Consider the following 14,311-nt stretch of genomic DNA (forward strand, 5'->3'; position numbering starts at 1 on the left):
CTCTCCTACCTCTTTCTCCCCTCTTGTCCTCATAATCCCTGGGAACTAGAGGGTCTTTCATTGGTTAGCCCTCCTTCTACTGTTTGAATGGACATTTCTTAGGTCAACTTGGCCATGTCTGTTCTTTATATGATAAAGGAATGGGGCTAAAACAGATTTACAAACTATAATCATTCCACAAAATCTGGATTTCATGACTTTTATTTTTGCATATCTGCCATTTTATAAGTCACAGATTGAATAATAATCATTCTTTCTGCCTGCATTTTCATTCTAATAATGTTAAATCCTATCTCTACCACTTACTGCCTGTCAGTGGATGGGAAAGAAGATACTACACAGAGTTTCTTTTTGATGGCGGAGAAAATACTGCACAGAGATTTGGAAAAGTGAAAAACATTTCAACATCTTGAAATAACACCACTGATTAAAAGAAAAAAATAAAACAAAAAGAACCCACATTAAAAAAAAAAAAGACACTTCATAGAGTATACAATATATGTAGACTATCTAACTCTAAATAATGGTAGAAATTTCTTAGGAATTACCACTGTGTTTGGTGATTCAAAGATTTTTGTCCCAATGTTTCTATATGGGTTGTCAATTAAGAACAGTTACAGAAGAAAACCTGTGCTTATTTTACAGGTAACCAGAGAGGAAGGATACACAGACCCTGCTATGGCTGCTCAGGATGCAATGGTAACTAGAACCAGCTCTCAAAATGACTGTAAAGAACCTTTGTTAAACTGGTCTGGGATGGTCATGGTGCTATTTCCTGCATGTATGATGTTTCAGGTCCTGTGGGAAGCCTGTCAACAGAAGACAGGGGAACACAAAACCATGCTACAAATGATCCTGTGCAACAAGAGTTATCAGCAGCTGTGGCTGGGTAATTATTCATCAGGTTTCTTTTCAGATACCTAACTGATTAAATAATACAAAGTAAGTAGTTAACTGGAAAAACATAGGGGTGTGGGGGGGAATATTACATATAAATAGAGGAAAGCCAGTTATTTCAAAAGTACTAATTTTGAATGATGTTTATACAGACATTTAGTTTTTCCAATAATTGAATTTATATAACCTTTAAATACTGAACCTTTTTAAACCATCTCTATTTTTGATGGAGAACTTACTCAAATATATTAACTATTTACTATTAGGCATATTTTATGTTGTCTTGAGAAGAATAAAGTGAAAATAGCTTAATAAGTCCATACTGAATCAAGATCATTAGTACTGACGTCATGATTTATGTGAAGCTGCCTTGTTGGTCTTAGATATGCGCTCATATTAGTTTGCACTTTGTTTGATTTTCTCCATGCTGTATCTTTCTGTTTCGCTTATTCTTTTAATTCTTTTTTCTACCTATGTAAAACACATAAAAATCTATATATTTTTTTACAGATAGCCTACTTCACCCTCACCTCCACCCCTGCACTTTATTTACTTGCACTGTGTACACAATCTGATCAATGTTTATATTTTTAATTTATAATATTTACAAAACTTCCATTGAATTATATCACTTTGTTAAAGTTTTCCAGGAATTTCAAAATATTTCTGGGCAAGACATAGTAGATGCCATTAATGAATGTTATGATGGATACTTTCAAGAGCTGCTAGTTGCAATAGGTAAGTAATAAGTTATTTAGTGAACAGCAGACCTTTTATTCTACAACAAATGCTGATTGATTCTGATTATATTAAAGATGCATGATATGCTCTTGATTCAGTCACTTGCCCCTGAATTTAATTACTTAGAAGGGATGTAAACTCTAGAGAGGAAAAGTACACCAGCTACTGATACAATGCACTAAACTGGCAACCGATAACTTTAATGAACTAACACCCTTCTCTAACAGCTGGTTCAAGTTACATACTAGGAAACATTGGATTCTCAGATGCTTTCTCTCAGGTAATTGGGATCTCACACGTTTAAATTCATTTGAAATATATACTGACTTCCATTCCCTTGTTAAAGAGCAGATAAATGCTGGCAATATGGGTTCCCGTTCTCCACAAGGAAAAGAGTTTTTTTTGTTTTTTGTTTTTTATCACCAACTCTAATAAATTCACCTTTAGGATTCTTATCATAAAAAAAGATTTACCAAGTTGTTACATTAGTCGTAACTTCTACAGGCTATTGTGAAAGAAGTATACTCTTCCTAATTAAGAAAAGGCGTCCCTCCATTAAGGGGAAAACAGTGGTAGCTATCCGCAAAAACTACTATTAAACTACCCATGCTTTATCTCTGCTGTGCTCTGACTTGACAGCATACACTGGAGGGAGTACAAATGAGGGGTCATTGTGAAATATCCTCTTAGTGGACATGCATCAAATAATCACTCAGATATTTGTTGAACAAATTAATATTGTGATTTTTCTAGTCCTAGAATGGCACAAACACACGTGGGCATGGGAGCTGAGAGATAACAGAATTTTTATTGTTTATTTTGTAAAGGAGTTTTAACCTAGGATTCCATACAAAGGGTTTGGTAGGTTCTATGAAATCCCTAAAATATACAAAATATAAATATACAAAATATAAATATTTTTCTGTATATTTTTCTGAGAATAAGGTGCATATATTTCAGCAAATTCTCAACATAATTTAATGATTATATGTCACATCCAAACTCCTCATTTTACAGACACAGCCTTGGAGGTTAAGTGACTACTCGAAAGTCTATCAACTATTTAGCGACAAAGTTATGATTAGCCCCCACATCATCTGAACCTCAAGATTGCTCTCTTTCCACTCTAGACCACAGCCACAAACAAAGCAGTGGGCAGGAGAAAGAAATAGTGGACATCAGAAATACCAGAAAACAAATTAACGGATTCGTTCATTCATTCAGTAAACATTTATTGAGTATTTGCTGTTCGGGTCATTGATTTAGGCACTGCAGATGGGACAGTAAAACAACAAACACAACAACGGAAGTCCCTATCCTTAAGGCACTTATACTCTAGCAGCAACTCAAGACTGTTTATGGAGTTCATAGTTATAAACAAAAAGAAAAGATCAAGGCATGGTCTCACCATCTAAAAGAATCACTGGAACTATAGACAAAACACTGTTATGATGATTTTTATTTCACCTAGAAGTTATAGCCTATACCACTACTCATTCATTAATTTATTTACTTATTTAAATAAACATTATTGAATGTCTACAATCACCACTGACTTTCATCAAGGACAACTATTGACTAGGCTCCAGGCTGTTCTAATGCTATAGTGGTTTTGATTAGATGATTTCTAGCACTGGGACAGGCCAGTTAAGGTCCATAAAATTTCTCCTTAAGAGACCTCAGGTTTACTCACAAGTCTGCAAAGGATTAAAAATAGTGTTTGGGAAGATGAACCATTTACACAAGACCACCTCACATTGAATCCTACAATAATAAAAATCTATAATAGTGTTGATAACCTGGGTCTCTTTGAAGCTCTATTTAATTTTCAAATAAAGAGGACACATTTTTCTTCATTGGGCTATATGAAGGAATTAAGAGAGGTCCAAGAGGTACAGATAAATGAAAACCTTAATGAAACATTTTAATATTGTTGCTTTGTGTATTTCTATAAGTTACGGTTTTACTACTGTTCTAAATGTTAAAATTGTAATAAATGTACACTGAGGGAGATCCCACATAGGACTCAAAAAGTATCAGTCTTTTAGGATTGTAACAGAAAAAATAATAATTTTCATTGTTTCTCAAATTAAAAAAATATATATATTGTCACTCAAACTTTATTCTTTTCTCTCTGATTTTTTGCTAGTGCTCTGTGTTCGAGACAAACCAGCTTATTTTGCTTATAGACTATACAATGCAATCCATGTAAGTACTGCCCACATATTTTTTAAATTTCTCCAGAAATCATCTCTATTCTCTTAAAAGACTAGTTTTGCTTCCATTATTTAAATATGATTTTCAGTTTTGCACTTGTATGCAAATGTGCATTTAAAAGAAAATACGCTCGTGTTATACACCAAAATGAGACTCATTAAATAAAAATAATGTTCTGCTTTCTGTGTCAAATTGAGGTAAAAAGGAAGTATGATTCCTGGGGGCCTATCTCCTCCATGTGCTTTAGTGTTTCTTAGCAACTGAAGAAACTGGTAAATCCAAATGCTTTTGTATCTTGTCAAAGATTCCACTTCATATTTATGTACAAAACATATGGCATCAAGAAAAAAATGTCAAAACATTACAAACTGTCCGTAAGAAATTGTTACATTCCTGGACTTTTACAACAGAAAATAATATCAGTGGTTATTTTTAAACATAAAGTGTTATTTTCAAAATAATACTTAAAAGGAGATATCTAGACAACAATAAACTCTAAATCTATTTTTGTAACTAAATCAGAATGTTTTTAATAGTCTAGCATGATGCTCTGTCTTACATCCTTTGGTACATTCATTTTTTAAAAAACAAACATTTAAATGCCTAAGACAATTCACACCTTATCCATAATGTGTACAAAACATTGAGAAAAAGGAAAGATCTGATACAAATCATTATACACACTATAGCCTCGAAAACTCAATGAAAATTATTAAAAAACATTTCACTAGTACAGTAAATTTAATCATCAGAGTGTTTGCAAAGAAATTTTTACAAACTTTGTAAAAGTAGCCAGCATGCTTGGATACTATGCAGTTATCAAGAATAATTCTGTTATATATGTCGTGTAAAGAGTATTTTTTATTTATGTACAAGAACCTATGTATTCTCTGAACACAGAAGAGAGATCAATGCTCATTGTCCACTGTTTCTCTTTTATTGTATTTCCAAGCAGAAAAAGTTGACTTAATAAAAATAAACATTTAAAACATTGCTGCTGGGCAATGCTGCTGCATGATTTCAACAGTTTTCTTCTCAAACAACAGAATAAAGCTTCGCTTGTTAGTGACCATGGGAAAATGATCACAATGACTCTGATTCCGATTATGCCCAAATGAGGGCTACTTATTCTAATAAGTAAAAATTGTATCCCTGTTGTGTGTGTTGCAATACAAGAGGAAGGTGTCTGTACTCACAAATGGTTTGGAGGTAAAGAGGAGGATTGTATATTTAAGAAATCAAACTTTCGATATCTGAGGCCTTCAAATGTAAAATATTGGTGGTGTTTTCACCACTCCTGACCACAGAAAATCTCTGTGTTTTTCTCCAGTGGACTACGTGAATGATATACAACTTAAATATGGAAACTTGGTTAGATCATTCATTTTAATCACGTCAAATAATGGAAAGCTTTTTAGTGAGTCTACACACAAATATTCAGACATCAAATGTTAATTTATGCTTACCAGCCACTGGATGTCACTAGTACTCCACTGGAAAAGACGATTTGAAATTTATTCATGAAGCAGTGTTCTTTTTGGAGCTAGTACACAGAAATTGTTTGATGTAAATTTTTCAATATTTGAATTTCAATCAGCAAATATTTCAAGTACTTGGAATTTTTATAATCTTCAATGATAAACACGAAAAAATAAAAATGTAATTGTCTTAGATATATCAGTATTCATCTAACAGAGTTCAGGATCCTCTCCTACTCCCCCACTCCTTCCCACAACCTCTCCCCGCTCACACGCTAAGAAGTTTTATGGAAGAAGAAGCAACTATTGCAGAATCAGGGTGAAAGAAATGATGATAAGGGCCAGCAAGTCAGTGACACTGCAAATAGAGATTAAAGAACATTTAAGAAGTAAAAAAGGTAAAATATTTCATTGTATGTACACAGTCAGAGGATGACTCTCAGAATGTGACTTGGGCACCACCACCACCCATCACCAGACGGCGCTGCCAGTGTGTGAGGGATACAGGAGAAAGTACAAATTGCTACCGAAAAGGGGATGAGTCTATTTTAGAAAGATTAACTGTAAGATACGATTTTTCTCATTCCTCACTCCTCCCCCCCCCCTTTTCTGTATATTTCAGGACTTTGGTTTCCATAATAAAACCGTAATCAGGATTCTAATTGCCAGAAGTGAAATAGACTTGATGACCATAAGGAAACGATACAAAGAGAGATATGGAAAATCCCTATTTCATGATATCAAAGTAAGTCTCCCACACATGATTTATTTTGACCCATAGTTTGTCCTATTGGGAAATGAAATAACAGCTTTAATTTAAATGACTTCATGTTAGAATCTGAAAAGTTAAATGATCTGACGAGGGTAATAATCTCCTTCAGTACATCAGACCGCCGTCGGGGCATCAATAGTGCTAATAGGAAATCCCTTCACGTCAGTGACAGAACTTATTCCTCTTTCATGTGTTTTAAGCAAAAATCATGGATGTAGTCACGTAAACATTCATCCCCTAATTGTGTAATTGCTCTTTACAAGCTCAATTCTGAAGTATGATCAGCATTGAGAAAAATACATTTTGCAACAAGACCACCTCAACTGTGAAGAGGCTTCTTAGATCAGTTCACCTGTCCTCTCATATTGTCAAAGAAGGCGAGGTAGCCAATCAATTTAGATGTATTTAACATTGATACTTACGTCAAATTCTATGTATCCCTGTCCCTTTAGCCTTTGAAGGGCAAAGAACAATGACTCAGAAGTAAACAAGCCAGTTTCATCATTCCAACATGTCTAAACTTTACCCTGGATTTTGATAAAACCTAGCAAAGAATTATCAGACTACATAGAACCATCTGTGAAAATGCTTGATCCCTTTTACAAAAAAAAAAAAGAAAATTATAAAGCATTTTAAGATGGCACCAGTACAGCATTAAAGGAAACACGAGGCCCTTAGACTGTATCTCAACTTCTGTTTCTCACATACCTATGCTGTTACCTTGCTCGCATTGTTTTCCACTGAAATATTCAATAGCACAGATTTTTTGTTCATTGAAAGAGTGATCCAGAAGCAACTCGACAACCCAAAGACGAAGATACCACAAAAACTAGAAAGCTTTGTAGGCCTTTGGGTAGCCAAAGAGTTTTCTAAGAGGAAGAGTTGATGGACCACTTAGTAGTTAAGAGAAGTCTTACCCCTGTTTCTTTGATAAAACTCTCCTTACATCACCTTCAAAACCCTAAACTTTTAGTGATGATAAATATTTCTCATTGAGAAATGTGGGTCGTTACTCATTTTTTAAATCAATAAACTAATTCTAGTACAATTACTGCAAATAATCACACCCACCTCAAAATCTAATATTTACATGTTAATGCAACTTTATTATATGGATTTAAAGCAGTAAATTATAATTACATGACATTGTATAAGAGAACATGAATATGATAGTTGATTTTTAACAAAGATAGGCTTCAGAATTCCATTTATTTATTACTATCATTGTTTTGAAAAACATATTAACTATAGAAGACCATAAAAAAGACAACAATTACCCTAATTTTCCACCACAGATAACCAGTAATAAAATGTGTCATAGGTGCTTTGTCTTTTTAAAAAATAAATATAAACATTAATATATTTTAGTACTTATAGGAATATTTTTATTGTATAAGTTGTAAGGTACATAAACTATCCTGCTTACTATGTATTGATTTTTAATTTTTCACTATTATACCTAATATTATGGTGTATATTTTTAAGCATAAATCTTTGTGCTCATCAATAATTGATAATTATTTCCTTAGGATATATTTCTTAAAGTAGAATTACTACATTAATGAATATAAACATTTTTATGTCTTTTTAAGGCATATTGTCAATCTGCCCTCCAGGCACTACACTGATTTATAGCAATAATATCAGGACACCTTTCTAAAGTTCAGGAGATTTAATTCTACTGTAAGTTGTTCCTCTTATAAATACACATTAGAGTTCAATCAACTTTATATAATCCCCATTCTATTGACTATAATTATGGTATTATTTTTCAATAACTTTCACTGGGAATAGTCCTCAGGACATATTAAATGTTTAAATGAAAAAGTAAATAATTTTGGAAAAGCAAATGGCCCATGGGTCTTTCATACTGTAGTTCAGAGAAATTATGGTTCTTTTTAGAAATACTATGACATTTTATTTCGAATACATTTTTCTTTCCAGAATTTTGCTTCAGGGCATTATGAGAAAGCTCTGCTTGCCATCTGTGCTGGGGATGCTGAAGACTACTAGATCAAGGGAAGGCTTTGGAGGACTGTGCACTCCTTTTTACAGACATGTCAAAATTTAGATTTTTGTCATAAATTTGCATTGTTAGTAGCCTTGCAACAAAACTACAGAATCTTATTTCCTTTTCTGTCTTTAAAATTCTTCTAAGCCAAAGAAAACTGTATTGATAAATTTATGAGATTGGATTTTCACTTAATATCTAAATCAACAATTCATTAAATTGTGTTTAATGGAATCATAAGAAAATATACTGCACTGAATTAGATCTTATGCAAATGTGAACCATCAAGTCCCTACAACAGGAGACTAATTACGGCTGTCCTTAGCACGCTTTGGGAGACCAACGGAAACACAGTGTGTGGCCATGCCCCTTAGAAGAATTGTCAAGGATCGTACAAATGTAATAAAGCTAAAGTGAACATTCCTTCAAAGAAAATAAAGGTAAAAAAACAGCAAAATGCAGTCAGATACATTCTTTTCAGACAGATGTGCAGGAGACTTGAATGTAAAAATAGGGGTGTGTGTGTGTGTGTATGTGTGTGTGTGTGTGTGTGTGTGATAATCACTCTAATAAAGACATTTTTTTAATGTTGGTACCTAATCAACCACTTGCCCACTGAATTTGTCTTCACTTCTTAACAACAACATCAAAGTCTTTTTGAAGTTATTAGCTTTGTGCCATCAGCAGAGCCCAGAACCTTGTGTGTCTCAACATTCAGTCAATTATTCGCAGCAAAAGAAAAATACTCACTGAGGTCAGATTTGGGGGGAAATCTAGACTAATGCCACAGTCGAGCCAAAAATAAAAGCAGAGATAGGGATAGATGAGTCCATAAAAGAGGGCTCCCAACATAAACAAGGGGCAACACAAAAACTGAGATCATAGAAAGCAGTGATTAATGATGTCAGGCCAGGGAAATAAGAACATAGATGCAATAAATGTAGATGAACTGGTGAAGCTGATAGAGGTGCTTTATTCCTCACGGAACAGTTTTCAATAGCCTATAGCCAATTCCCTATGTTTCTACTAGTCTCAAGGAAAAATGAAAAATGTTCTCACTCAGTACCTGGTGTCTAATAGGAAGAATAATATAAGACAGTTAGCACACAATGATTGGGTACAACATGAGACATTTCAGACTTCTGAAGTCATCTTCATGACTTCAACTTACTGCTATGGTATATGATGTATGTCACTGTAAATTGGGTTTGGTTTCTATCTTTAAAAAAAAAAATCACATTTCAAGCCCAAAGTAGTAATTGTTTGAGACACTTGGCATAGCCATTATAGAAGCTAAAATTCTTAGGAGAAAAATGTTGCTAGAATTCTTGATGAGAATTTCGATAAAAACTTTCCTCACCAGGACATCTTTCTATAAGTTGTCAATAAACGGTAAGGACTGTACTTTAGCTAGGTAATGCATTTTATCTCTTTCACACAGCATGAAAATCAAATCAAAAACAAATCTGGACTTAGATAATGAGAGACTTTATTTGAAAAGACTTGTAATGAGCGGAGAGGCCTATTGCAATAGTGAAAGGTGGGGGGCTTGGGTAATGCAGTCAGGGAAACACTCTGACTGAGATTTTCAGGGGTCTCGAACATCAGCCAGGAAAGATATTTTAATTTATCGGGATGAGAAAATAAGGCTAGAAATAATCAGGTGTGAGGGAATGGGGTGAATGTGTAGTGTGATTGGACAGTTGATCTGGGAATGTCTTTGGCTGACATTCCCAGTCACAGTTGATCTGAGATTTGGACAGTTGATCTGAGAATACCTCCAGGTACTTTTCAGGAGAAGCCTAAGGATTAAAGTTTAGAACCTGTAGCGAGGGGAGAAACCTGACTATAGTTGGTTATGTTAGCTGATACCCTGTCCAAATTGGTCTTCAGGGGAAAACAGTATAGCTAATCATTTATGAAACAAAGACTGGGAATTTGGAGGGTGTGTTGAGGATTGGCATTGGTATACAAGGGGGTCTTCTGCACGTCTAAGGCATATAAAAAAGAGTCCTTCTTTGCAGTAATCCATTTCCTGAAACACAAAAAGGCAGGCCATTTCTTGACCATCTTTGTTTTTTAGGAGCACAGTACTAGGTGAAATTTAACATTATCAGTCTATTTTTTTCCCAAGTTTTTTCTTGAATTCATCACTTAGTTGTTTAAATGCTAACACAACGTTGTCATCTTCATCATCACATAATTCACTTAGTGAAATCCTGTAAAAGATTAAGTGTTTAAGTTACTACCATTGTTATTTGTACTTAATGGTTATGCGATCTTCAAAAGCAGAAATGTTTACTCTACCTGATAGACTGAATTGCAAGTGCGAAACTTCTGATTAAATTAAAAGCATCGCCCATATTTAACCTATAGAAAAAGAAGTCACAGTTAAAGGAATACATTTATTTGTGATGTATTATCAATCTACAGTAAAGGAAATAATAAATAACAATGGAATTGCTGGCTCTTCCAGAGACAAAATAAAAACAGATATGGAAAGACTGCAGAGAAGTGTTTGTATCCTGTGCATCCAGTATTTTACTACGCTCATTTTAGCCCTGAATTGACTAAACTAGTAAAGAGGCTGATAATTTGTCTAAATATATGACTTGTAGTGCATTTATATAGTAGCACATTATTATTACCAAAGCAAAGTATTTCATAAATGTTAAAAACAGTGCCAAATATATGTGATGTCACTGAAAATGGCAGAGTAGGCAGCTCCAAGGGCCCATCTCTCCATAGAAACATCAGGAAAAAAAGAAAAGAAAAATCAAGCAAAAACTGTCAGAATCAACTTTATCAGAACTCAGAATCAATTTTTTCAGAAAACAATCAAAAGTTTAACTCGAATCATGAAAAAGGTTAGATAAGGTAGGAAAGCTTTGTGACATTTTTATTTGCCCTTTCCCCACTCTCCTTCCAGTTTATGGTCAGTCCTGAAGACAGCATCCTATGTCCCCAGTGTGGCCTTCATCCCTAGGTAGCCTTATTAATAAGGAATGTGTTATCTGTCCCTTTTAAGCTGTCTGGCTGTCTGGCAAAAGGATTGAGGTGAGGCACGTGCTTGTCCGTGTTTTGCCTAGCGCAGAACTCACTAAGGGAGGAAAAATGGTAAGGCAAAGGAACCACTTGCAGCTGCTTTGGGCAAAAGGTTATATTTGAATCAATACACTAAGTAATGAAAATCTTTGAGAAAAATCTGGGAAAGAGTACCCACATGTACTGAGTAATTTAGAAAGCCATACTCATGTGTAGGGCAGGACACATGCTCAGAAAAGACCTAAACTTTCACCTCTGGCTGGTCCCTAGGATTAGTGCAAGAAAGAGATGCAGGGTAAAGCATCTCTTACCATGAGTTACAAATGGACTAAGTGCTGAAAGGAGTTTCCCAGCACAGAGCCAATCTGTAAAGAATGGGAGACTTTTCTTCCTCCCATTTTTCTCTTCCTCCTCCTCTTCTTTCTTCTCTTCCTCCTCCTCCTCCTCCTTCCGCTCTCTCTCTTTCTCTCTGCCCCCCCCCCCCATCCTACCTTCCCTCCCTGTCTCTCTTTTTCTCTTCTTGTGTTCAAAGAAGTCTTTGTCAATACACTGGCTATACACAAACTAAAGAAATAAGAACTTCAGAGATCACACATGATGAAGAACACAGACTTTATAAAAACAGTTTAGAAAAGTGACTAAATGAAACTACAGCTATGGTGGGCAGTTAGAAACAAAAACAACAAACCCTAAAAGGGAGAAAATTCTAGAATTACCATATGATAATATTCAAATGTACAGTTCTCAAAAAAATTTTTGAAGCATGAAAAGAAACAAGAAAGTGTGCCTATTGAGATAAAATTATCAGAAACTATCCCTGAGGGAGAAAAAAAATGGTATAAGACATATAAAAAATAAATACCAACATAGCAAAAGTAAGTACTTCCTTATCGGCAATCATTTTAAATGTAAATGGATTAAATTATCCACTGAAAAGATAAAGACTGGCTGAAAAGATGAAAAATAAACAGGATCCAACTATATACAGTCTGTAAGAGACTTACTTAGGTCTCAAAACAAAGGCATTGGGAGTGAAAGATAAAAAAGATATTCCATGCAAATAGTAAATAAGAGAGCTGGGATGGCTTATACTAATATCAGACTTTAAGTCAAAAACTGTTATAAGAGACAAAAAATACATTATACATTGATAAAAGGGTTAATTCATGTAGAATATAAAACAATTATAAACATGTGGAGCCCAAGCAACAGAGCCTCCAAATATATGAGGCAAACATTGACAGAATTGAAGAGAGACAGTTCTAAAATAATAATTGAAGACTTTAACACCCCACTTTCAGTAATGGATAGAATATCTAGAGCAGAGATCAAGGAAATAAATGACTTAAACAACATGATAAATAACTAGACTTAACAGACATAGTTATATGATTATACCCAACAACAAAAGAATACACATTCTTCTCATGTGTGTATCAAACATTTGCCTGAAGAAATCATATGTTAGGCTGTAAAACAAGTTTCAATGTATTTAAAAATACTGAAATCATACCAAGAATCTTTTCAAGCCACAATGAAATGAAGCTACAAGTCATTAACAGAAGGAAAATTAGAAAATTGACAAATATATGGAAGTTAAACAGCACACAATGGGTCAAAGATTAAATCACAGGAAAATTAGAAAACATTTAGAAACAAATGGCAGTAAAAGCACAACATACCAAAACTTATTGGCATACAGAGAAAGCAGTGTGAACGAGAAATTTATGCCAGTTAATACCTATACTGAAAAAGATAAAAATTCTGAAATCAACAACCTAATTTTATACCTTAAGGAACCAGAAAAAGAATGATCTAAAACTTAAGCTAGCAGAAGAAAAGAAATAAAAAAAGATAAATGAAATAGAGACTAGGGAAACAATAAAGAGAATCAATGAAACAAAGTTTGAGTCTCAGAAAAGGTCAACAAAATTGATAAACTTCTACATAGACTGACAAAGAAAAAAAAAAGAAGATGCAAATAAATAAAACTAGAAATGAATGTGGGGACATTACTACCTATGCTATAGAAACAAAATGAATTATACAAGAGTACTATGAACAACTAACTCTACCAAAAATTTAGATAATCTGGGTTAAGTGGATAAATTCTTAGAAATATACAAATTACCAAAACTGACTCAAAAGAAATAGAAAAATCTCATAAAACTTATAACAAGTAAAGAAATGTAACCAGTTATCAAAAACTTCCCAGCAAAGAGAAGTATAGACCAGCTGTTTTCACTGGTGAATTCTACCAAACATTTAAAGAATTAATATCTATCATCCTAACTCATTCTATGAGGCATATATTACCCTCATACTAAAATCAGACTAAGACATTACAAGAAAACTACAGACCAATATTCCTTATAAATGTAGATGCAAAATTCCTTAACCAAATACCAGCAAACTGAATCCAACAACACATTTAAAAGATTATACACTATGATTTACTGGGCTTTATCCAAGGCCTTACCCCAGGAATGCCAAAAAATATCAACATAAGATAGTCAATCAACATAATACATCAGATTAATAGAATGAAGGAAAAAAGCCACATGATCACCTCAGTTAATGTACACTAAGCACTTAAAAAAGTCCTTTTATGATAAAAAAATACCCAGCAAACTAGGAATACCAAAGAACTACCTTAACATGATAAAGGACATTTATGGAAAATCTCACAAATAACATCAAAATGATTTAAAAAACCTGAAAGCTATTTCCTAAGGTCAGGAAAAAAACAAGGATGACTGCTTATACCACTGCTATTAAATATTTTACTGGAGCAGTTAAGTAAGAAGTAAAAATAAAATAAAATAAATAAAATAAAATATCCAATTGGAGAAGAAGTAAAATTCTCTATTCACCGATGACATGATCCCATATATAGAAAATCCTGAAGAATCCACAAAATAACTATTAGACCTAATAAATAAATTTTGAAAAGTTGTAGACTACAAGATCAACATTCAAAAATCAGTTGTGCTTCTATACACAAGCAAATTACTTTCTGAAAAGGACATTATGGAAAAAAATCCCGTTTCAGTAGCATCCAAAAAATAAAATACATAGGAATAAATTTAACCAAAGAGGTTAAAGACTTGTACACTTAAAACTACAACATTGTTGAAAGAAATTAAAGAG

General features: G+C 33.7%; 2 protein-coding genes across 2 annotated transcripts in view; one reads left to right on the forward strand and one right to left on the reverse strand.

Moving 5' to 3' along the window:
* ANXA10 (annexin A10) overlaps positions 1 to 8,118 on the forward strand; it is a 45,757-nt gene extending 37,639 nt beyond the window's left edge. Inside the window, exons 7-12 of the mRNA XM_074338721.2 lie at positions 646 to 699; positions 796 to 889; positions 1,540 to 1,635; positions 3,788 to 3,846; positions 5,956 to 6,078; positions 8,050 to 8,118. Coding sequence (XP_074194822.2) covers positions 646 to 699; positions 796 to 889; positions 1,540 to 1,635; positions 3,788 to 3,846; positions 5,956 to 6,078; positions 8,050 to 8,118 — 495 coding nt within the window. The remainder of the gene's footprint in view (positions 1 to 645; positions 700 to 795; positions 890 to 1,539; positions 1,636 to 3,787; positions 3,847 to 5,955; positions 6,079 to 8,049) is intronic.
* A 1,403-nt stretch (positions 8,119 to 9,521) lies between these two features.
* The window catches only part of LOC109447240 (putative ATP-dependent RNA helicase DDX60), a 71,221-nt gene continuing 66,431 nt past the window's right edge, over positions 9,522 to 14,311 (reverse strand). Inside the window, exons 36-37 of the mRNA XM_074338294.2 lie at positions 10,424 to 10,486; positions 9,522 to 10,335 (exon numbers count right to left, since the gene is read on the reverse strand). Coding sequence (XP_074194395.2) covers positions 10,230 to 10,335; positions 10,424 to 10,486 — 169 coding nt within the window. The 3' untranslated portion in view covers positions 9,522 to 10,229. The remainder of the gene's footprint in view (positions 10,336 to 10,423; positions 10,487 to 14,311) is intronic.

The sequence above is a fragment of the Rhinolophus sinicus genome, chromosome 15 (assembly GCF_057876585.1).
Source record: "Rhinolophus sinicus isolate RSI-liver-muscle chromosome 15, RSI-T2T, whole genome shotgun sequence".
NCBI classification, from domain to species: Eukaryota; Metazoa; Chordata; class Mammalia; order Chiroptera; family Rhinolophidae; genus Rhinolophus; species Rhinolophus sinicus.